This window comes from Punica granatum, chromosome 2 (genome assembly GCF_007655135.1).
Source record: "Punica granatum isolate Tunisia-2019 chromosome 2, ASM765513v2, whole genome shotgun sequence".
Classification (NCBI taxonomy): domain Eukaryota; kingdom Viridiplantae; phylum Streptophyta; class Magnoliopsida; order Myrtales; family Lythraceae; genus Punica; species Punica granatum.
Genome location: NC_045128.1, coordinates 39,157,017 through 39,179,414, shown reverse-complemented (window position 1 = coordinate 39,179,414; position 22,398 = coordinate 39,157,017). Strand labels below are relative to the sequence as shown.

At 37.9% G+C, this 22,398-nt stretch overlaps 3 protein-coding genes across 4 annotated transcripts; 2 read left to right on the top strand and 1 right to left on the bottom strand.

Annotated features, from left to right (window-relative positions):
* The first annotated feature begins 3,694 nt into the window (after window positions 1–3,694).
* On the top strand, window positions 3,695–5,709 carry LOC116195116. The gene is made up of 3 exons (XM_031524091.1): window positions 3,695–3,855; window positions 3,996–4,069; window positions 4,907–5,709. Exons 1-3 carry the CDS (start codon window positions 3,836–3,838, stop codon window positions 5,584–5,586), a joined length of 774 nt encoding a protein of 257 aa, XP_031379951.1. The 5' UTR covers window positions 3,695–3,835; the 3' UTR covers window positions 5,587–5,709.
* A 3,579-nt stretch (window positions 5,710–9,288) lies between these two features.
* LOC116198051 (protein CHROMOSOME TRANSMISSION FIDELITY 7-like) lies at window positions 9,289–14,490 on the top strand. Of its 2 annotated transcripts, XM_031528362.1 has the most exons (7): window positions 9,289–9,598; window positions 9,699–9,927; window positions 10,025–10,120; window positions 10,226–10,294; window positions 10,564–10,913; window positions 11,323–11,491; window positions 12,311–14,490. In XM_031528362.1, exons 1-6 carry the CDS (start codon window positions 9,459–9,461, stop codon window positions 11,450–11,452), a joined length of 1,014 nt encoding a protein of 337 aa, XP_031384222.1. In that variant the 5' UTR covers window positions 9,289–9,458; the 3' UTR covers window positions 11,453–11,491; window positions 12,311–14,490. The 2 variants fall into 2 exon arrangements, with proteins under 2 accessions (XP_031384222.1, XP_031384221.1); XM_031528361.1 differs by lacking the exon at window positions 12,311–14,490 and having other exon boundaries at window positions 11,323–11,859.
* A 3,769-nt stretch (window positions 14,491–18,259) lies between these two features.
* LOC116193983 lies at window positions 18,260–20,733 on the bottom strand. The gene is made up of 3 exons (XM_031522721.1): window positions 19,247–20,733; window positions 18,734–19,127; window positions 18,260–18,646 (listed from the first exon to the last, which is right to left on the bottom strand). Exons 1-3 carry the CDS (start codon window positions 20,731–20,733, stop codon window positions 18,260–18,262), a joined length of 2,268 nt encoding a protein of 755 aa, XP_031378581.1.
* Window positions 20,734–22,398: the final 1,665 nt, after the last annotated feature.

Below are 22,398 nucleotides of genomic sequence, written 5' to 3'. Positions count from 1 at the left end.
CATTTCCAAGTTTAGAGAGGCTAGCTAAAATATATATATATATATATATATATATATATATACACGCATTAAGCTAAAAGAGAGTTTCAAGGATAAACTCTTCTTTAGCCATGTGTTAATCATAAAAATTTTACTATAAAATATTCTAAAACACATTTCTATTTACTTTGTTTTCAATTAAAAAAAACATTTTAAAATAGTTTGGTAGTTCAATACATAAGTATATAAATATATATAATAAAGAATATTGATTATATATTAGAGTCTTTAATAGGAACATATTTCCTTATTATTACATATAATATATATATATATAATAAGAACATATTAGTAAAGCCAAGGCCACGGAGAGGAAATAATCTTTCAAGCATGCTATAGATAGTTCTCAACACTAAACTTGTTTGGATAGAGCTATTAAGACACTAAAATCAACAATAAGATTCTAAAATCAACATCGACCCATGCCTCGCTCGAGAAAAATAGCTATAGCATCCACGTGACCAAAGTACACGATATTTATTCAAAAATACCTAAACACTGGTGCTTAGAAAAGCAGTTTCATCTTTATATGAGCTTTTATTATACAGGAACATACCACGGCTAACAATGCTAGCTCCAGCTTGCACAGCCGCGTCATAGAAATTTTCAATACATAAGGAAAGTTTATTCAAGTTGTCCCAAAGTAGCAACAAATTACCCTGAATACATCCAGACGAGAGATTGCCATTGCCTAATTCTACATCTCGAGAACTTTCAAAAATCACAGGAACTATCCTACCTCATCAAACGCACCTTATGCAAACAATAGCACTAAAAGCACGAGATGTGGCACAAAGCCCAGTCCTGCTTAGCTAAATTGCTACTCAGAAAAGTACATAAAAAGGTGAGAAATGAACGCAGAGTGAGATCAACGCATCTTAAACATGTTTGGGACCCGGGTTGTTGAAGGTTGTTATTGAAATGGATTATCTGGTGGCCCAAAATTTAATCCGAGGGGGGATGCGCTGTAATCCTCTGCTCCGGCACTTGGTGGAGGATATCAGAAGGTTGCTTCTACTGGACTGGGAGATTTCACTTAGGCACACTCTTCACGAAAGGAAATTTGTGCGCTGCTGATTGGCTTACTAGGCGGGCTATCTTGGATTGCATATTTTATCTTCTGTTGCTAAGGACTTAGGTTCATTGTTGAGGCGACGCCTGGTGCTGCATTTGGGAAGTGGGAACACTCTTTTAGGTGGTTCGGTGGCTACTGAGGAAGTCGACGAATCGGTCGCTGTCGGAGGACAAGGCTCCGATGCTTCAATACAACCTCAACTTTCAGGTCTGGACATACAGATCAAAATTTGACTTCCGGACCCGCCCAAAAATAATATTTATATTAAGTTCCTGGATAAAATATTTATATCATTCGAATCTTGTGAATGAAAATAATTAACAATTGAGAGAATTACCCCGGGTGGGCCCATTCTAATCAAGTCTGAAGTACCCATGAAATTTCCTAATACCATATATGAATTGATTAAAAATATTTATAACATTGTTTATAAATTGAACAAAAAAGAAAAAGAATGTCAAGTTGGTCGTCTCTATAAAAGTTGAAATGGCATTTTCAAGTTCAAAGAGGCTAGCTAAATATATATATATATATATATATATATATATATTTCTATGCATTAAGCTAAAAGAGAGTTTCAAGGATAAACTCTTCTTTAGCCATGTGTTAATCATAAAAATTTTACTATAAAATATTTTAAATATCGTAAAAAATTAATTTCATATATAAATATTCCTGATATTGTAAAAAAATGAATAAATTAATTATGATATTAAATAAAATAAATAATATAATAATATAATATTTTTTAAGATACAACGAACAAGTCTTATACAAAAAAGAACATATATTTGTGTTAATATATATGATAATAATTTTTAAGATACAACGAACGAGTCTTATCTATATTATATAGTAAAACTAACTACATATTATTATACGGCATATCAAATAGGGTTAGAATAATCAATTTGCATATAAATATGAAAATAAAAATAATTGTCAAAAAAAGAAAATATATAGAAAGCATTGCAATTAACCATTTGAAAAATAACGAAATTAAAGAATTAGTTGAAAAATCATAAATGAAAAATTATATAGTATTATTTAACTTACTCTATTTTTAATAAAAATTATGAAAAAAATATTATTTGAAACTTGAAATTAATAATAATTATGAAATATTATTAATCTATAGAACCATTGATTTTTAAAACTAAAACAATTGCACTATGAAAAAAAAATATTAAAATGAACCCATGTAGAGCACTGGCAAAAAGCTAGTTATATTTACAATCGTATCACATATTTACACTCTAAATAATAGTTAATACAAACATTTCAAATATACTTAATGATACTTAGTATTTTTCCACCAAAAATAAGTTTTTAACTGACAAAATATTATTTCTATTTACGTTTATATCTGGATCAATTTTTTTATATTGATTTTTCTAATTTTATTTTCATTTGATTCTGTAATTTTATTTTCCTAAATTTCACCATTGTTTACAAAAAAAAAATCTTTTATAATATGCCTTTATATTTTCATCGATTACTCGAAATTTTGCTAGAGATAACTATATCATTAAATTTATACATATTATGATTATGACTATAAGTTTGTGTAATTTTCAATAATATAACAGTAATAAAAATAAATGAAATCCAACAATTATTGTTTAAAGATTTTGGTTCCTCTCATCGCACGGGTGAATTAATCTAATAATATATATTAAAGAGGCGCTGGAAAAAAAGATAAATTGGAAGGTGTACTTCGTAAAGTTAAAGAATGTGTTGTGATTGATTAGTATGATGAACAAAAGCATAAATTATATGACGAAGACGCGTAATATATATAATGGCACATGTTCTCCTCTTAAATCAAAAAATTCGAATTCAAATGTCATTATTTTAATTAACCCATATTTCCTTTATCTTTCTCAAAATTTTATGATACATGCATGTACCATATGTAGAGATATTTATTAAAAAAATTTGGAGTAGTTTATTTATAATTCAAATAAATTATATAAAAATAAGTAATTTACTTAAAAAAATACATGTAATTTAAGATGTACGTCCTTACTTGCATTCTTTTTTATCACGTGTATCATACACTGAGCCCTATATCTCTCTTTCTATTTCTAGATTATATGCCAGTCATGAGTATTATAACAAAAAATAAAAGTAAAGAAAAAAACAAAGTTTACATTTATCTTTGGGGTATTTATCTAAAATGACTCATGATTTACCCGTTTTGTCAAATCTATTATATGTTTTTTTTTGTCAAATCTATCACATAATTTACTTTTTGCATCAAATCTATCACGGCGTTATCTTTTCTGTCGACATCTAAAAGCCGTGCTGACGTAGCGTCTACGTGGCAAGTGTGGCCACTATCTCTCCATTTGCCATGTCAGCACGGCCGTTAGGTATCGACGAAAAAGATAACGCCGAGATAGATTTGATGTAAAAAGTAAATCATAAAATAAATTTGATAAAAAAATATATAATAAATTTGACAAAACGGACAAATCATGAGCCATTTTAGATAAAAACCGTTATTTTTTCAAAAGTAAAAGATGAAGCTTTGGGAATGCAAAAGCAACCATAGTACGATGATTGATCCTTTCTAAGAAAATTTCTCTTTTTCAAGAAGTAGGGTCCATCAAAGAACTTCTTCAAGAAGTTGTTTCTTCAATCTCTTGGCGGCTCTTCAATCCTCCTCCTCCTTCCTCCTTCGTCAGTCAGCTCCTCCGCCGCATCCGATCAGAGGATATGGGGCTGCTCTCCAACAGGTAGTCTCTACTCATAGACCTTCCTCTTGCAATGAAACCATTTTCATGGCCAACATTATGGTTATGGCTGCCGAGCAATTGAAGCAAAACAGTGTGAGTTGTATTGGGTTGGTGATGAATGCGGATTTGGATGATCGCAGGGTCGACAGGGAGAGCTTGAAGCCCGGGGATCACATCTACTCTTGGAGGGCTGCTTACATCTACGCCCACCACGGTCCTCTCCTCTTCTTCCTCTTCAATCTTATCGATTTCTCTGCTCATTGTGATCTGTTTATCGTCCGATGTGAATTCCTGTACACGGATTATATCGTGGTGCCGTATCGATCGGAGGTCTAGATTGTAAAATTGCCCTGCTAGTTATGCCAATTGGTCTACCTTTGTCGAATATTTTCTTAAATTGGCATGTCTGATGCATTGGGAATTGCCAAGAACGTAAGTACTTACTAATGTAAATGTGCTTCGAAAGCTGGTAACTTTTCTGAATTGGGACCAAACGAATGGGCGAATGGCTGTCTCTTTAGTTCTAGATGGGCATAGGTTTCTTGTTTCATCCTTGATGGAATGTAGCTTAGCATTTTTGAATCACCATAGTCTTCCTGTCATCTGAATCACTTCAAGTTTCTATAGTCAAGAATTTGCTTGGAGTTAGGAGAGACTGATTGTCTGGTTGCTTCTTTAGGAGAAGAACAATTTTGTCTCTTGCCTAAGATAAGTCTGCCGTTTCAAATGTTCCTCTCTTGGCGGAGAATGTTCTTTGTCTTTGTTTGATTCCGATCTTTTAGGAATACTATTTTGTCTTTCTTCTCTTTTTTCTCGTTGTATTTGATACCTTCAATTTTTAACTGGTTGATAACTGATAATTATACAATCCTAACAATATTATTCAGTGTTCTCGTTATGAACTAAAACCTGCTGCGTACCTTTACTAGGTAAGATCTTTACTAAAGCAAAGAATCAAAAATTGCAATTTGAGGCTATGCATCTGTTGTTGTTACCCTTTTGCGTATGCTGTATAATTGCATCTAATGTTTTTACGATGGGGGCAAAACAGGAATCTACCTCGGGGATGACAAAGTCATTCACTTCACTAGGCGGGAACAGGAGGTTGGAAAAAGAACATTTATCGATTTTCTCTTGGGATGCTCTGTGCCTTCCCCAACTCAGGTCCCATGCACAACCTGCACTCCCGCCGAAGAGGATCACGGCGTTGTTTTATCCTGCCTAAACTGCTTCTTGTCTGGTGGGATCCTTAACCGGTTCGAGTACTCTGTGAGTCGAGCGTTCTTTCTGGCTAAAGCACGAGGTGGAACCTGCACACTCGCAGTGTCTGACCCACCAGAGTTTGTGGTTGCTCGAGCAAAGTACCTGCACGAAAATGGGTTTGGGCGCTATAATGTCTTCAAGAAAAACTGCGAGGATTTTGCCATCTACTGCAAGACAGGACTTTTTGCTCTGGGCAATGGAGCCAGTGGACAGGGAGGGCAAGTGGCTTCGATAATAGGTGGGCCACTTGCGGCTGCTCCTGCCACTCTTTTGCCGCTTGTGACCACCAATATCTATGGGATGGCAGTTGCTACAGTTTCTTCTGTGGCAAGGTACTGTGTTAATAGGTATGCTGCTGATATCGGGAGTGGCAGGAGGAGGGATGTGGTGAAGGTTTCAGTGGAGAATCTCACGAGGATGCTTCAGGTGATTGAACCACCCCCAAGTGCACTGCGTTCAGTCTCTTGACCTATTGTCTTCTGCAATTGATTGTGTGGGTAAACTATCTATTGGAAATTGGGTATAAACTGTCATATGACTTCTGAAATATCAGTTATATAAATTCCATTGGCTTTTATCTGTTTTTATATATGAATTGATGTAATGCTGTTTCTGGAGTGAAGAACTATCTCTGGCAAATAAACAGTACTTAACCACAAAGCCCAGCTCCTTTCAGAGAATAACCGATAAAACGATGGTGTAAGAAAATCCTAAGCCCTTTTTGGATTCAGGAACAAAAAATTTTAACTTTAACTTAACACATTACACAACAAAAACACACGTTTCCCAAGTTAAATTTATAATCACATTTCATTTGTCCTTTTTTCACAATCAAAATCAAAATCAAAATCAAAGTTACTTTAATTTTGAATCCAAACGCACCCTTAAATTTCTGATTATACAGCCAAATTTCTGTGGCACAGTTAGTATGATTACATGTTACTTGACTATGCTCTATCATTACACTCCATTACCTACCACCAAATTTAATCAGTAAATCTGTCTGTTCGCGATTGATTAAATTCTGTTTGCAACCTCCCAAATTACAAAAAATTTGAACCGAACTACTCCTTCCAGAATACCCCCACAGCAGGGTGTAAGTTCTTGCGCATTCTCGAACTTTGATTCCAGATAGGCATGGCATGTAATTAAAAAGCTAGTCTGATGTAACTCCTGGGCAGCTGGACTAGCAAGACTGACAATGTCTATGCCTAAGCTTCGTCTGGATAACAACCAGCATGATAAGCCTGAGAAGAAGGGTGGCTTTGGTCCTTTGTTGAAGACACGGGTTGGGTGGATGAGACTTTGGTAGTGGAAATGGTCTGGTAAAGGCGGTGAACGAGAGGCAAGAGAACAGCGGATTGCTTATCCATTGCTAGTAAACGTCCACACTTACTGTAAAAGAATACCGGGGGCTTTTAGGTGGGCAGAGAAACCATAAGAAAAGAGAGGTTGAAAGAAGAGCACAAACCTGCAAACATTTGTAAAAAGAGTTTGATAACTGCAAATCTAGTGCTACTAACAGAGAGGTAAAGTGTCAGCACAAAGAAACAGGATTAACAAAGTTAAGACGCATGACGACATTGAGGCATCGAGATTCTACCAAGATTGAATATAAAGCGGTATCGGCTTTGACCCCAAGAAAGTATTGTAGTGCCATGGCAGCATGCTCCTGTAACGAGATAGGAGTATCTCAATGGACAACTTCAATAATGTGAAATGCATACTTGAAAACAAGATATGATGCCTTTACCGTTATGTGTCTAAATACACGATGAACTGAGAGCCCTCTTGCATGGACATAGCTTCCCCCCTGACAAAGAATATACGCTATAAAGATCAAGGTTCCAGCAATAATCAGTGAATCTCGATCAAAAGTCAAATCCCAACTCAGATTAGAAATAGTAAGGACACCCGTCTAGAACCAATCAAGCTCCAAGGTTTTCAGCAATGCCATCACTTGCCATTTAGCTGCAGCCATGGCGCAGAATTTTCTTGCATTAGGTGATAAATAGTATTTTCATTGAAGTCATTTCATACTGGCAGCTAGTGTAGCGACTGATAAATCACCTTGGAGGATCTGCTAACGTGCATCCTTCCTTCTTGTTGGAATATGAAGGACTGAAATCTCCATTTCAAGCATTCTTTAGTACGAGTGATGGTGAAGGTAGCTCGTAATTTTAACTTCAGAGAAGACTGATGAAACGGGGAATGAACATGCAAAGTGAACATCGAAGCAAGAAAAGCGAGCAGCCACTTTTTCGGAAAGATATGACTGGCGAATAAAAAAAAAAAATTTAATTAAGGTGGACTAAATATTTGCTCGTGAGTTCTGGAAATTAAGCACAGTACCATGTGATGCAGGAAATATTTGTTATTGGGCTTATAATTTCTTGCATCATACTGTAGTGCTTGTTTAGCTATATAATTTAATTTAAGAACTACTATTTTTTCCACAGAAAGTGACCCGGTTGAAGAGATGCAGTTGAAAATCTCAAGTCCGAGAACCCTTCGCAAAGTAACATGCCTTATCTTTTGATTCTGATGTATACTTTCTTGGCTGCCATGCAGCGAACTCTAATGGGTGACGAAAAGACTGCCGAGTCCAAACTTAATTCTCGAGAGAGCCCGGATTTACTGTCTCAGACCTTGCTATTTCTTGTTCAGTAGAAGTCGCAGACTTCTGAATCTAGTCTTGCACGCAATGGGGTCACTGGTGGATGACTCCGGCAGGACTAGTGCGATTGCGGATGTCATCCTTTCGATGCACAAAAATGCCAATATGCGCCAAACCTTATCGCAATTCCAGCAGGAGATCGGCTCGATCCTGCAGAAGATATTGCATCTGCAGGTTTCTCTCTGCACCTCAGCACTTTACCAGTTAGAACAAGCCATCAACCAGTCCAAACCTTCTCGGATGCTTTTAACCGATCTGTCAGATTTCTATGAACTTTGGTAAAATTTGGATCCTTATTTTTGCAGGCCTCCCAGGAAAGCAAGATGACCCTCATAAAAAGGCACAAAATACTGCGCGCATTGGATCGCCTGAGCAATCTATCGAGTTATGAACCGGACCAGATGCAACCAGTCTTTTGCTTTTCTCACAAGAATTTTGCATTTTAATTATTATCCTGTTGCTTTTTTACTACGGGTTGTAAATGAAGACAATCAAAATGAGACGAAAATTTTGCAGTGTAAAGATTAGCTCTTCCCTGTCATTAACCATTTCTCTTATTATGCAAGAAGGGAAAACCAACCGTGAAAAGGCTGGCAGGAGATCGGTGTTTCTCGAAGTGTAATTTGGGATTATACATAAGATATGAGTGACAACTATTAACCCTAGAACGAGTCGTCTTTACCGAATCATAACCATAACGTTATGAGTGACAATCATGACGTTTGATTTGATTTGGGAGCGTGTGACCCTTCATCGAATCCCGTTTCTCGCTTCACAATGAAAATAAGTTGTCATATATGCGGTTCTGCATTTTTTTTTCACGATACTTAGATCCTATCCGGTAAATTTCAGGTTTTAAGATTTTGAAATTGGACTTTACCCTATTGAAATTTGGAACCAGATTTTACCATGAACCTGAATTATACTATAGATTCGAGGTACATTGTTGGAACTTGTGCTTTTTTCTTTTCTCTTCGAGTATAATAAATAATTAAAATCGAAAATATCTCATTAACGCAAGATAAATAAATATCGACATAAATTAATTGGATCACATTCATCCACAGAACTAAGGATCATATAGCTCTCCTTAGTATTGTATAATAAACAAAGCAACTCAAAGATTATGTAGGCATTTAGCAAAAAAAAAAATGATGATGTAGCTCTTTTTAGTAGACAAAGTAAATAAGTTCTCTTCAAGATTCTATAGCTACTATATCGCACATAGAAAACTATGTAAATATAAAATAATATTTTCAATAAAATATGGATCTCGAATACCGATTCCGTGGGACCTTATATCTTGAAGCAAAAATCAAAACTTATTTTTACCGATTCCTTAAATTATTACTCGGACTCTGCCCTATCTTCAATTTGAGTTATCCGGACCATGCTCTATCGTGTAGTTTTCAACCGGTTCCGGGCGTACATGGTATCCATGCACATCCGAGTCATACGGAGTCGGATAACTTTGATTTCAGATTTGAACTTGGAGGTCATCGGTCGATGCCGCCAAAAACAAGTCATCCGAGTCATACGGAGTCGGATAACTTTGATTTCAGATTTGAACTGGGAGGTCATCGGTCGATGCCGCCAAAAACAAGTCAGAGTAAAGTTTAAAGCGCGAATACAAGAGAGCGAGGGAAAGCGAGGAAGTTTTTGAATGGTTCAACGGAAGATCAGTTCGTTCTTCAAGCGCTCCTCCGCTCAAGTCGACGATGGCGACGGTCGATTGGCCATCGTGGATGAGACAGAGCACGCCATCGACGAGACCTGTGAGTGCAGAGCTCCGGAGTCAAATGGGTAACGTCCGTTTCCTCTAATCTTTAGCTGTCTTTCAATTTCTAGGGTTTTGTATGTGAATGATTGCCTCTCTGATCCCAATCGGGTTGTTTGTGAGCAGTACAATTGAAATCGATGATGGGGAGCTTGGAAATCGGGATTTGGAGGAGCAAGCAGTTAACAAGAAGAGGAAGAGGAGCTACGCTCAGGTCCACTTGGAGCTGGGCCAGTCCGATTTTCTTCTCCGAGGTTGTTCTATTTGCGGAATCAAGTATACTCCCGGCAATGCGCTGGACGAGAAGTCTCATGCGAGGTTCCACAAGAATTACACCCACGGAGTTCCGTTCAAGGTGCATCCACCGGAATTTCTTTGTCTGTTACAACAGTTGTCATTCCACACGTGCTCATTTCATTTTCGGAACGAGGAACTGATTTCTGGTTGCACAGGGTTGGTGTGAAGAGAGGCTTGTCGGTATGCCTTTGGTCGAAGGTGGGCGTGTCATTGTGGTGTTAGACAGTGATCCTCGTCCGAGAAGGAACAAGGTTTGCATTCATCTCCTTGTTAAGCATCGAGGAAGTGTTTTAATTAAACTAGTGTGGTATGAATGGCTGATCTTTGCGTGATGTTGAAACTTCTCGGTCTTGTAGGTCCAGGAGGTTGTACAGATGATGGAGAATGAGCTCGGGAGCGGATGGATATACCACAAGCTGTGTAAGGTATTATCTTTGATTTCCTCTGCGGTGCCACTCGACATTTGAAGCGATCCTATTGCTACATCAAAAAAGTTAATGATTGCAATCTGTTTGCTTGTCCAGTTGAATTTGTCCAACAGATTCTTGCTGAGTTCTACTTATCATGCTACTGTTTGATACTTCCAACTTGGAGGACTTCTTGTTTTTATGCTATTCTCCTATCTTCCTTCTAAATGCTTTGTTTCCCTTTTAGTTCTGATTATTGATTGATGGTAGATTTTTCGAAAATTTAGGTCTATCTCTTCATAGAGTCACAGAGGATAGCTGGATGTTTAGTTGCGGAACCCATAAAAGAAGCATTTAAGGTCATCTCTCGTGCTGTGAAAGGAAAACCCGACAGCGGTATCATAAAGACTGTAAGAAAAGGAGCAGCTACTCTCCAGTTCGGAAATGCAATTTTTCAGAGAGAAGCAGTAAGAAGATCGCCCCCTGTTGCCAAGAATAAGGTGTTGGATGAGAACCTAATGGGAGCAATCTACTGCGAAGATGCAGCTGTACCAGCTGTCTGTGGCATCAGAGCCATCTGGGTCACCCCTTCCAACCGAAGAAAGCGCGTTGCGACGCATTTAGTTGATGCTGCTAGGTAACCTTCCATCAGTCGTTTCCATCTACCCTTCATTTTGTGCACCTGTGCTCCATTATAAGTTACGTTGCTGAGTAAAACCAATATTTTTGTAAAGCTCGAGTTTTGTTGGATGGCGGACCGAACAATGAATATCGAAACCAGAGCAAATGAATCGGGATTCGGGACTAAACAGTGTCTACAGCAGGTGTAGCACTGCTGATCCAATGACAAATTAGCTTGAAGTGATAATGACATTGAATAGCACTGATCATACCACCACCCATCTAATTTTGATATTGGTACACTACATGTGCACATGTTGACAAACCTGAATCTATGGCAGTAACTTGTAGTCGAAACGATTAAAATGATGTTCTGATCATATGAGAATCCGACAAATTCTCTCACTGAATTGCTTGAATTGCAGGAGAAGTTTCTGCGAGGGCTACGAGCTTGAGCATTCTCAGTTGGCATTCTCTGAGCCTACTTCAGCTGGGCGGGCTCTGGCGTCTTCTTATCTGGGATCCAGGCCTCTTCTCGTATACAGAGCTCTATGATCGACCACTGCTATTCGTCTGAGTGTAACCATCAATATCGTAAGTTTTGCACCACAATTAGTCCATTCAAATTTAAGACAGTTTGAGGGGATGCTTTTAACAGTAGATGGAGCACTGCTCAAGCGCGGATAACCTTTCAGTGAGCACTCTTATCTAAACAACATAAGACTATTGAAAGCATGAACTTGTTGTTCGAGCCACATAGGCCTCAAACTCATGGTGGTCGGGTATGGGATCTACGTCTCGATCTGTCCCTAGGATTTTTATTTTTTTTTTAACAATTATTATACGTTCAACAAAGCGAAAAGACGAAACGGCAAGACAAAAGATTTAGATTTATCAACTCTTCTTTACAGCAGTGGATTGGGAGTTTATAAGGACCTCCTTAGAAACTATTTACCAATCTAGACCTCTGTCCAAGTTATTTTAGGCTTTGTTTGGTTTTTGAATTATAATTCAACTCAACTATATTCTTCTCCAAACTTAACAATATAATAATTATTATTTTCTCTTAGCGGCTCCTTAAGGGAAAAAAATGGAAATGGAAACTGATGATGTTTACCCCCATAAAAATAGAGAAAATAGAGGATTTAAGGAATTTTGCTACCAATTTTTTCCCTACCAAGTTACCAACAGAGGAAGTGAAAAAAAAACAAAACAACAATAGGTTCACTCTATTTTGATGCTCACATGCTATATTGTCTTTCACTGTTCAAATGATTACATATACATTCTTCTTTTAAGAAATGAACGACCTCAATATCTTTCATGAAATACAAATAATCATGAGAAAAGTTATGAAAACTTTCATTTTCTAGAGCTAGTTACATATTTTGATGATGGGATCTTGTTTCACAGAGGGAAGAAAGCAATGGCATAAATATTGACAAAGAAAGTGATGGGAAAAAAAAAGATTATGAAAAAGATGAGATGGTGACGAAAAAAGAAGAAGATGAGATGGATACAAATGCAACCAACGCGGTTAGGTTAGAGGCTCGTTGTACATCGCAAAGCCCGATCAGGGTCGTCGGAGCCCGAAAGCGGCCAAGAGGGAGGGGCGTGGGTTACAAGTATTTATTTCCAATATTTTGTCCCTTATTTTTCTTTTTTCTTTTTCAATGTCATTCATAAAAATAATAAGAAAAGGCATAAAGGTCCAAAATGGTAAATAGTTTGGGCAAGAGTCTAAATTGGTAAGTAGCTTCAAAAGGAGGTCCATTTTCGTTATTAACTGAGCGGATTGGTTGAAATACTCTATTTATTTACAGTAGTAAAAAAAATTAGCGTCGAGTCGAGTCGAGTCGATTATTAAAAGCATAACATTAGAAACGGCAGAGTGAGCTGTCGTTTTGAACTTTTTCCTAAAGCTTGGGACAAGAAAGGAGAAGGCCGAAACGTGTCGTTTTAGGCCATAAAATAAAACTTGGTCCCCAAGTCTCATCAAACCCGCGCCAAGGCGAAATCAGTATCTCTGCTTCTTTTTCTTTCCCCATTTTTTAAATTTAAATTTCTAAAACTGATTTTTAAAATATTAAATATGAATTAATTACCAAGAAGAAACCACAGGATCAGTTTAATCCCCCATTTAAATTCCATAAATATCCTCACCGCCTTACTATAATATTAATAACTTCGTCAAACCTTAAACCCTGCCATCCATCCATCCATATATGTGTCTGTTCCTCGCCCAATCCCATCTCTGCCTTCCCCTCTCTCCCCCTCTCTCTCGTTCTCTCCTCTGTTAGTGAAGCAATCGCAGGATGATTGGGGACGGCCCCGCCGGCATCTCCCTGCCGGTTATCCTCCATGACGGCGAGAAGGAAATCAGCATCGGCTACGCCGCGGTCCGCCCCACCATGAAATTTAACGAGCTGCAATCGGGCATCAGCCAGCGCGTCGGCCTCTCCCCTCACCAAATCTCAATCTACTTGGCGGAGCGGAGGCTCTACAGGTCCTGGCCGCGGAAGGTTGCGATTAACGCCAAGTTCAATTTCGCGACGATCACCGGCGGCAAAGACCTGTACTTCCTTGTCTTCCTGAAGAGATCGAGAGCCCGGGAGAAGATTCAGAGCTTCGCGAAGCAACGCCCGCCGGAGAACGTGATGCTCCTGAGGAGAGACACCGCGATGGGCGATCAGATGTACGGCGGCGGGTACGGTGTGCCGGTCGTGGATGCCTACGAGTACGATCGGCGGGTGAGGGAATTGGCTGCAGAAAGAGAGAGGTACCTGATGATGACGATGACGAATAGCAACAATAACAATAACGCCCCGTTAATGAAGGGCGTCGAAGAAGTGTTCTGCGAGGGGTGCGAGAAGGCGAAGGAAACTGTGTCGGAGCCGGAGCCGGACTTCCACTGGTGCCGGAACGACGCGGTGATCGCCGGGTTCAGGTCCCGGGCGGGTCCGGTCTCCCGACCCGGAAAGAAGAACTGAAGCTGGACGCGGAGGGTGCTTCTGATTTTTGCCTTTTTCTTCTGAATAGAGCTTAGCTGGTGGTGGCGCTAGGGGTTGGGTCGAGGCGGCAGACATAATAACATGTGGTCGGGTCCACGGTGAGTAATCTACACCTGCCCTAACAATGTGACGCGTATTCTACTTCTTCTTCTTCTTCTTCTTCTGTGGATAGGATGGGATGGGATGGGATGGCGGGCAGCTGCCAATCAAAATAGGAAATAGGGATTTTTACACGGTGAATATTATGAATATATTATTGCAAACATTTGGATTGGGAGGCATACATATTTATTTGGGACGGGTCGAATTAGGGAACAAATAGGAAATGGTTGTCGTCCGATGGGGTCGGTTGGGGTCTAATCTAAACTAAAGAGGCCCTTTTTTTTTTTTTATTTCGTGTGTGGGGTTAAATTGATGGAGTAGTAGTTGTTTTGTTGAGGGAATCCGAAAGGAATGATTTTTGCGTGTATCAACGGTCACTTGGTACCAATTCGTGCCGAGATCTCGTTTGGGAATGTGATTGGAGGTTAATCGTGTTGCTGTGTTGCAATGGGGATGTGAAATGAACAATCTCCTGCGTCCTGTCTTGTTCCTCTGCTACAAAATTATCTGCTTTTTTTTAGAGTTTTGAGGATTGGATATTTAGTATTATTGCTATGATTGTTGAGACGTAATTGTCCACGTGCTTAATCTTATTTTTAATCATACGATGCAAAGGCGAGTGGACGGTGTACTTAATCCCATTTCGAGCAAGTAGGACTCGCCTCGATTATTTTTTTGTTTAATTGACGAGGACGGACACCTCTCGGACATACTTTTTAATAAATACATATGGATATTTATATGTTATTATACAAGCTATTACATTATCAGTTGTGATGAAGAAAACGCTTAGGACCGAATTATCCTTAACATCGAATTTAACAGGAGAGGATAGGTAAAGACGAACATATGAAAGTTTTTTCTTATTGAGGTAATCTATTTGGATTTAGAATAAGAACTATATCTTTTCACCAAAAAAAACAAAAAGAATAAGAACTATATCTGAAATGACGAAAGTTTTTTTTTTTTATGATTATATTGAGTGACAATCGCAGGGAAAAGGATAATTTGGCCGAAGTAATCACTTTTGTTGCTTGGTATCCGGTTGGGTTGTGTGATGAATGGTCCTACAATCATTGAAAAAATTTAAACGAAAAGGTTAATGTGGCCTAGATAATCACTTCCGTGGCTGATATTCAACTCAATGATGAAGGGACCTATTGCTCAAATTTGATTTGATGATCCATGGTTGGTTGTATAGTAGCTAATACGATTTCCGAAATTTATCCAGTTTAGGATGGGAATTAATCTAGGAAGGCCTAAAATGAATCTAGTAGACTGCAAAATAAATATGATCGACTTGAGTCAAAGTATAGTTTATTATATTGAATTTTGCCGTCGATTATGTGCATTTGAGAATTCACGACAGGACCTGCTTGGGATCAGATAAGCTCCCAATACATTCATGAGGGATCAGTTGGTGCGAAAGCTCCTTTTGGAGGTCCTTATCAACTCCTCAATGAGGGTCGCCCAAAAACCCTCCTCAATAAAGGACCTTTCATGTATATTTAATGATTAATCAATGTAGTATCGTCATGTTATGTACTATTTGTATGAGAATGTGAGGAATAAATCCTTAGTTTCAGTGACTAAAATTTTCAATCCAAAACACTTACTCTATATTAAAAGTTTTGGTACAAAATTTAAAAGTTTTAGTTTTGTACTTAGCCCATGATTGAAAATTCAGTCACGGGATCCAAAAAATTTCCTAATGGATATGTAACTATTAATTTTGAAATAACGTAAATATAATTAAATGAGTCATTATAATTCATTGGATCTATTCAGTAAGGATTGTCCCACATCCATGGTTCAAAGGGTCTGCGCTAAAAATTGAAACTTGCCCAACTTCGTTGGATCAAAATTGGGGTTCGAGTGTTCTGCCGGTTACAATTGGACTTGAATCCTTGATCCCATGTCCAATACTAATGAACAATCAAACTTTTGCGATAACTATTTTCTTTTTCAAATGCAAGATAAGTTATGGCCTATAACAAGAAATTAGAAATTTAAATAAAAGGTACAATCTCTTCAAAGATATCCGCTCAAAACCTAAAGTAGACAATTTCAAAGATACAATCTCTTGGATTGAACGCAAAGATATATCCTCCATGCTAGTATCCTTTCTCAATTTTTTTTTATATATCTTTACGGGAAAATTGCACTGTATATCATCATACGTCGAACTTTTTCATGTTGCACCACAAATTGATTCAAATTCTCCATACAACAAGAAAAAAAATTTCATGCAACAAGCCGTCTCTATTCCATCAGTAAATGAACAGAAAGATGACCATGACAACTTTTATTTGGAGAGTTTTGCACGTATGATAACTTATGGGATCTACCGAATTAAATAACAACAAAAAAATTATATAAAAAATAGAATTGAGACGCAGAACGACTGCCTCATCAAGGTCCTCCCTGCAATCAAGTCCATCTTCACCACATTTTCCCCTTTCTCGAACAACGAGTGGAAGAGCTGGGCTTTCATGGTCAAGATCGTTGCGATGTCTAGCTGACCTTTTAACCTCTGATTTTTCTTTTTCTTGTTCTTTTTACTTTTCAGAATGCTCGAGAGAGAAAGGGGGTAGATCGACGGTGGGGGCACCCCTTTCGGTCGGCCCCCGTTAGGCGACCTCACCAGACGCGTCATAAGCATATGCCACTCTGCACGGTGCTGTGATGGAGGCTAAAGAGAGGCCGGGGGACGGTGGAGTTGGAGTCGTCGGAAGAGATCGAAGGGAGGAGAATGGGGTAATTGCAATTGGTGTCCATCCGCCAATGAGGCCGATTCAGTGGGTGAACCTTGTACCTTTTTTTAATTAGGCTTTGGGATTGGGGGGGTTATTTGATTAAGGTTTGGGATTTAGGAGCTTGGGATTTGGGGGTTAGTTGGAAGCTGCAGATGGCTTCATAGTCTTCACCAACGATTTTTCCATTTAAATAAGATGGAAAAATTTAGAAAAAAGGAAAGAATATAGGTATATAATGTCATAAAAAAATGGAAAATAGGCCATATAATGGAAAACACAATCAATTAATTTCATGTTATATGTTTTCGTCGACTTTTTGACTGTAAGCAGACATAATGGGTAATTTGATGTACATTTAATATATTAAGGTCAAAATTGATATAATTTTTTTTTGAGGGGATGTAACATCAATCTCTCTATGGACAAATTGTTAGTTTACTCTATAAATTATATTTTTCTTCTCAAGGCCTTACAATCCCTATCTCGAAACAATTTTTTCATGTGTGCATTTGAGTTATGAGTGCTTTATTTCGCTACTTCCTACATTATGAACTTGATTTATTTTGCTACTTTTCTTAATTATAAAAACTTTGTATGGAGTAAATCATACTTCATTCAACTCTACTTTGCTTTTTTGACAATTCAACAACAAAATTATTACTGTTTTTTAATACTTTTTATATTTAATAATAAATTATCTTACATATCTTTTCTTAACAATATTACAATTAATTTTTTAATACTAAATTCTCCCAACTATTTATTATTTTTTCCTTAATTCAACAACGCAATTATTTTTTTTATTCTTCAACTCAATGATAAATTCTTTCACATACTTTTTTCTTGACCATTATTAAAACCAATTTTTTAATAATAAATTATCCTAACTATTTATATCTTCATCCGATGGAGTTAAATAGAATCATGTTATATTCCGTTATCAAACGCCACTGAACTTTCTAGGCAAGTGAAGGTTAAATTTGGCATTATATTGCCTTTTTTTTGTTTGGGATGCATCGTATATGACCCAATACGAGAATTAAATTGCTCATAATATATTAAGATTTGTATGTCCCAAAAGAGTAATTGATTTTTCAGTTAATCAAACTGAAAAACCAAATTTTATGGTTAGCATTTTTGTTTTAAAAATTGTGGTGGATATGGAGCAAGGTTTTCAGAATCGCGATTCTACCTAGAATCGGTCGAGGGTCGTAGAATCGTGAATCGTAAAATCGTAACGTGAATCGTAAGATTCTACCTAACATTAAAAAAATAGCATATATATATATGTATTATCCTTTCCTGAGCAAAAAAAAAAAATCAATCCTTCATTCCTTATATTCAAAAAAGGACCAAAAACCAAAAACCAACAATAAGTTATAAAAAGGCTTAAAAGCACAAAATATCGTTACAAATTATCGAAATTCAAAGTCTAAATCATAACTCAAACTCTCAAAATAAACTGTTAATAACATAAATTATAACACAGAATGTCAAATCTCATCCAAATCTTCATCGTTACCAACATCATCATCATATAAAGTATCAAATTCATCATCTTCGGGAAGCTCTAAGTCATCAACCGTGGCATGCTGTTGGGTGAGTATATTCTCTGCATCTTCATCGCCAATTTGACTCCCTCCACTTTCTTCGTCACCATCATCCCCACAACCAAGAGCACGCAAGTTAAAATTATGCCTTGAAATTACAGTATTCTCTGTCTCCTCTTCGGCAATCCATTCATCGTCGGAAGAAATGTCATCCACTTGAAGATCAACTTGCTTCCTGATCTTCTTATCCTTCAACTTCAAATTGTACATCACAAATACTAAATCATTCATCTTCTTTTGATGCAACCGATTTCTTCTCTTTGTGTGTACCTAGGAAAAACCAAAAAACAGTTAGTAGATATATTAAAACGAATTCTAATAAGCACATGATAAAAAAAAAGGGAATTCATAGAATACCATTTCAAAAGCACTCAAATTACGCTCACATCCCGAAGAGCTACAAGTCAAACTCAATATCCTTATACTAAATTTTTGCAACTCTGGAGTATCGGCACCATATGACTCCCACCAATCTGCCGGTGTCTTCTTGAACCTCATAGACTTTGCCGATGAAAATCCAAAGAGCCCTCTCTCATGCTTGAATTCCTCTAGCTGCAAATCAACCTTATCCCTCTCTTCATCGTCTAACATTCTATCCATAACCTTATATAATCCACGCATAACTTCCCTATCAGCTCTAAATTCAGAAGAGAAATGCAACTGAGGATTCAAATAATAAGCAGCAGCATGCAAAGGTCTATGAAGTTGAACCTCCCATCTCTCATCAATAACCTTCCAAATGGGATCATAGCTAAAAGCATGAAATGAGCATTTATTAGATACTTTCAAATAATCAAATTTCTAATATAAATTTTAATGATGCATAAGTAATTAAAGATTAAGCATATAGCAGCTTATAAATAATTTTACCTCTTCCGATCATCCTTGAAGTTTGCTTTGATTTTCTGCTTTGCTTTCTCCATCTCATTATAAATAAAACCCATTGCGGGCTTTTCATCCGAATCCACCATGCGGAGCACCTTAATGAGAGGATATGCAGCCTTCAAACATGTATTAACATTATTCCAAAATCTATTATCCATAACAGTACGCTCCGCATACTTTCCACCTTCTAACTTCGCAAATCGACTCCCTTTCCATTGCATGGATGCAAACATAGTTCGTAGAGCATTTCTATTATCGAAGAGGCATCCCAAAGTCAGATAAGCAGTGGCAAAGCGAGTCACCGCCGGTCTAATCAAATCTTTGCCCTTAGTGAAATGCTTCAACATTGTGATGAGGAGTGTTCTCGAGTAAATGAAGGTCGTAATCTTTCTCCCTTTCATTATCGTCAGCTCATGTACCTTAATCTTCTTCTCTAAATCCTCTAGCATAAGATCTATGCAATGAGCTGCACAAGGAGTCCAAAATAACTTCTTCCGCTTCTCCATTAACATCTCACCTGCCGCCCTGTAATTGGCAGCATTGTCCGTGACAATTTGAACTACGTTCTCTTCCCCAACTTGCTCAACTATATCATCAATCATCTCAAATACTTTCACTGCAGTCTTGGATATATCTGATGTGTCAGTAGAAGTCAAAAAAATTGTTCCCTTAGGGCTATTCACTAAGAAATTGCATATGGACATTCTCTTCTTATCAGTCCAACCATCTGACATTATAGAACACCCCGACTTTTTCCACATAGTTTTATGCTCCTCAAGCAATGACATAGTGTTATCAACCTCTTTTCTCAAATATTTATCACTAATCTCATGATAAGACGGCGGTTTCAATCCAACACCATACTTCCCAATCAAATGACACATCTTCTCAAACTCAGGATTCTTCACACAATTAAATGGAATTGCACTTGTATAGAAAAAACGGGCAATTTGCATGCAAACATCCTCTCTTAAATCCTTCTTCATCATTTGATTAATTGTTGGTTGTTTTTGCTTGCTTTGAATGTTCAAACTTCTCTTCTTAAAAAAACTAGAAATTTTAGTTGTTTCCTTTCCCTCTCTCTTTATACCAACCCCTGCATCTTCATCATCATTATCAACGTCTACAACATCATCATCCTCCAAACTACAACTACTAGCTTGTTTTTTCTTCATTGAAAGACCCTCTAAACGCATACAAATACTGAGCATATTATTCTTAACTTCATCAGGAACAGCATGACAAGGTGCCACGTTAATCTTGGTACATCCTAAGTGATGCTTCAATCTATAGGGACCTCCAGAAACTACCTTGTCACAATATTTACATTTAATTTTTAACCTCTCTCTTGGAACTTCATAACTGTGTGCCCATGCCGGATCATCTCTAACTCCAGTTGCATTTTTTCTAGATTTGGCCACTGTCCCGGTATTACTAGCCGATGCACTTCCAGATCCACTTGCAGAAGCCATATCCGTTCAACCCAAACTCAATAATCACCCACTCAACAAATCTAACATAAACTCAAAAAAAATCGTCCAGCGGAATTTACAGCACAATCAGTTCAGTAAACTAGCCTTACAAATTTCGTCAAACAGAAGACGCAAGCAGGGTACAGGAAAATAATATTGAATCATTGATGAAATCAAACTTCAATTTGTTTTAAAAAGGACAATGAAAGGACCAATTAAGAAGAGCCAACACAAGAGTGCTTCGCTAAAAGACATTAATTTCATAAAGTATCCCTGTTGTAATCCTGATGATTAGAAAATAAAACAAAAACTTGTTAGGTCAGTAATTAAGTATAAAGAATCATCTTAATACAATCTTCACCCTTTAAGTTAAGCTGGAAACTTAAATAGAATCAGAAAATATGGTGGCACATTTATTTGTACCTTTCCCCTCAAAATAATCTGGCACGTTTATTACTAATCGAGTAATCTCACTTCAGTCAGTAACCTCACTTCAATTCAGTAATCTAATCTCACTTTAGTTCATCGAATTAATCAATTAATCGAAGCAGAAGGCCATTGGATGTTCAAGATACGGTACCTGGAGTCTGGAAAGTCGAAAGTGGACGCTCTCGGCTCTCGGGTCTCGGGTCTAGGGTCTCGGCTGGACAGACTGCAGTGCAGAGACAGGATGAGCAAGCAACTGACTGGAAGCTTGGGCAAAATGCAGAGGCAGAGGCGCAGAGCAAGTAACTCACCGGAAGCTCGCGCAGATGACCGGAAGCAACTGACGGCAAGCTCGCGGAACTGCGAAGTCGGACCTGCGGACCGGCGGAACTTCAACCTTCAAGCTCGTCGGAGTCAGAACAACCGAACAAGACACACCGGTACGGGCAGAACAAGAAGAATCGTGACGAAATGGGGCGGAAATTGAACAGCTCGGAAGATTGAAGATTCTTCAGTCGATTAGGGCATGGAGATGTCAGGGAGAAGGGGGGAAGCCGGAGAAGAAGGGGGGGTGAGAAGAGTCGGGCTCATTGCCAATGGGCTGGGCTTCGGCCCGAGGGCCCAAATCAGGCCTGCCCTGTGCGCCAGTGTGGGCCGAATCTGGAATCGCGGAATCGGCCCGATTCCGCGATTCAGCGATTCTGGGCCCGATTCAGGCCCGATTCAGCCGATTGCGATTCAGCCCATAGGATCGGAATCGTATGACCCCTCTAGAATCGTAGAATCGTACGATTCTACGATTCGAATCGTGATTCTAAGAACCATGATATGGAGACAATTTTCATTTTTCAAATATCGAAATTATGGTTTGGTTATGGTTTAAACCAAAAACCGCATCATCAAACCAAAACCAAGCACTCCTAACCCAAATCGAGACCAAAAATCAAAGAGCATACACGCCCAAATTAGCAATCGGGTTCTCTTGTGTTGGTTTTCGAATCGGTCCGGCTTGGTTTTTTGGATTTCGAGGTTATGGGTTTTTACTCACAGCACTATTGAGACATAAAAAAATTATTTTTTGTACTATATGGCGAAATTGAATGGACTTGTTCTATATGAGATAAAAATCCATTAAAGCAAAAAAAAATCCATAAATCATATAGTAAGGTGTAACGTTAGGGAGCTTTTGGCATATCGTCAGCTTTATAGATGTTGGATTCGAGATTTTATTTATTTATC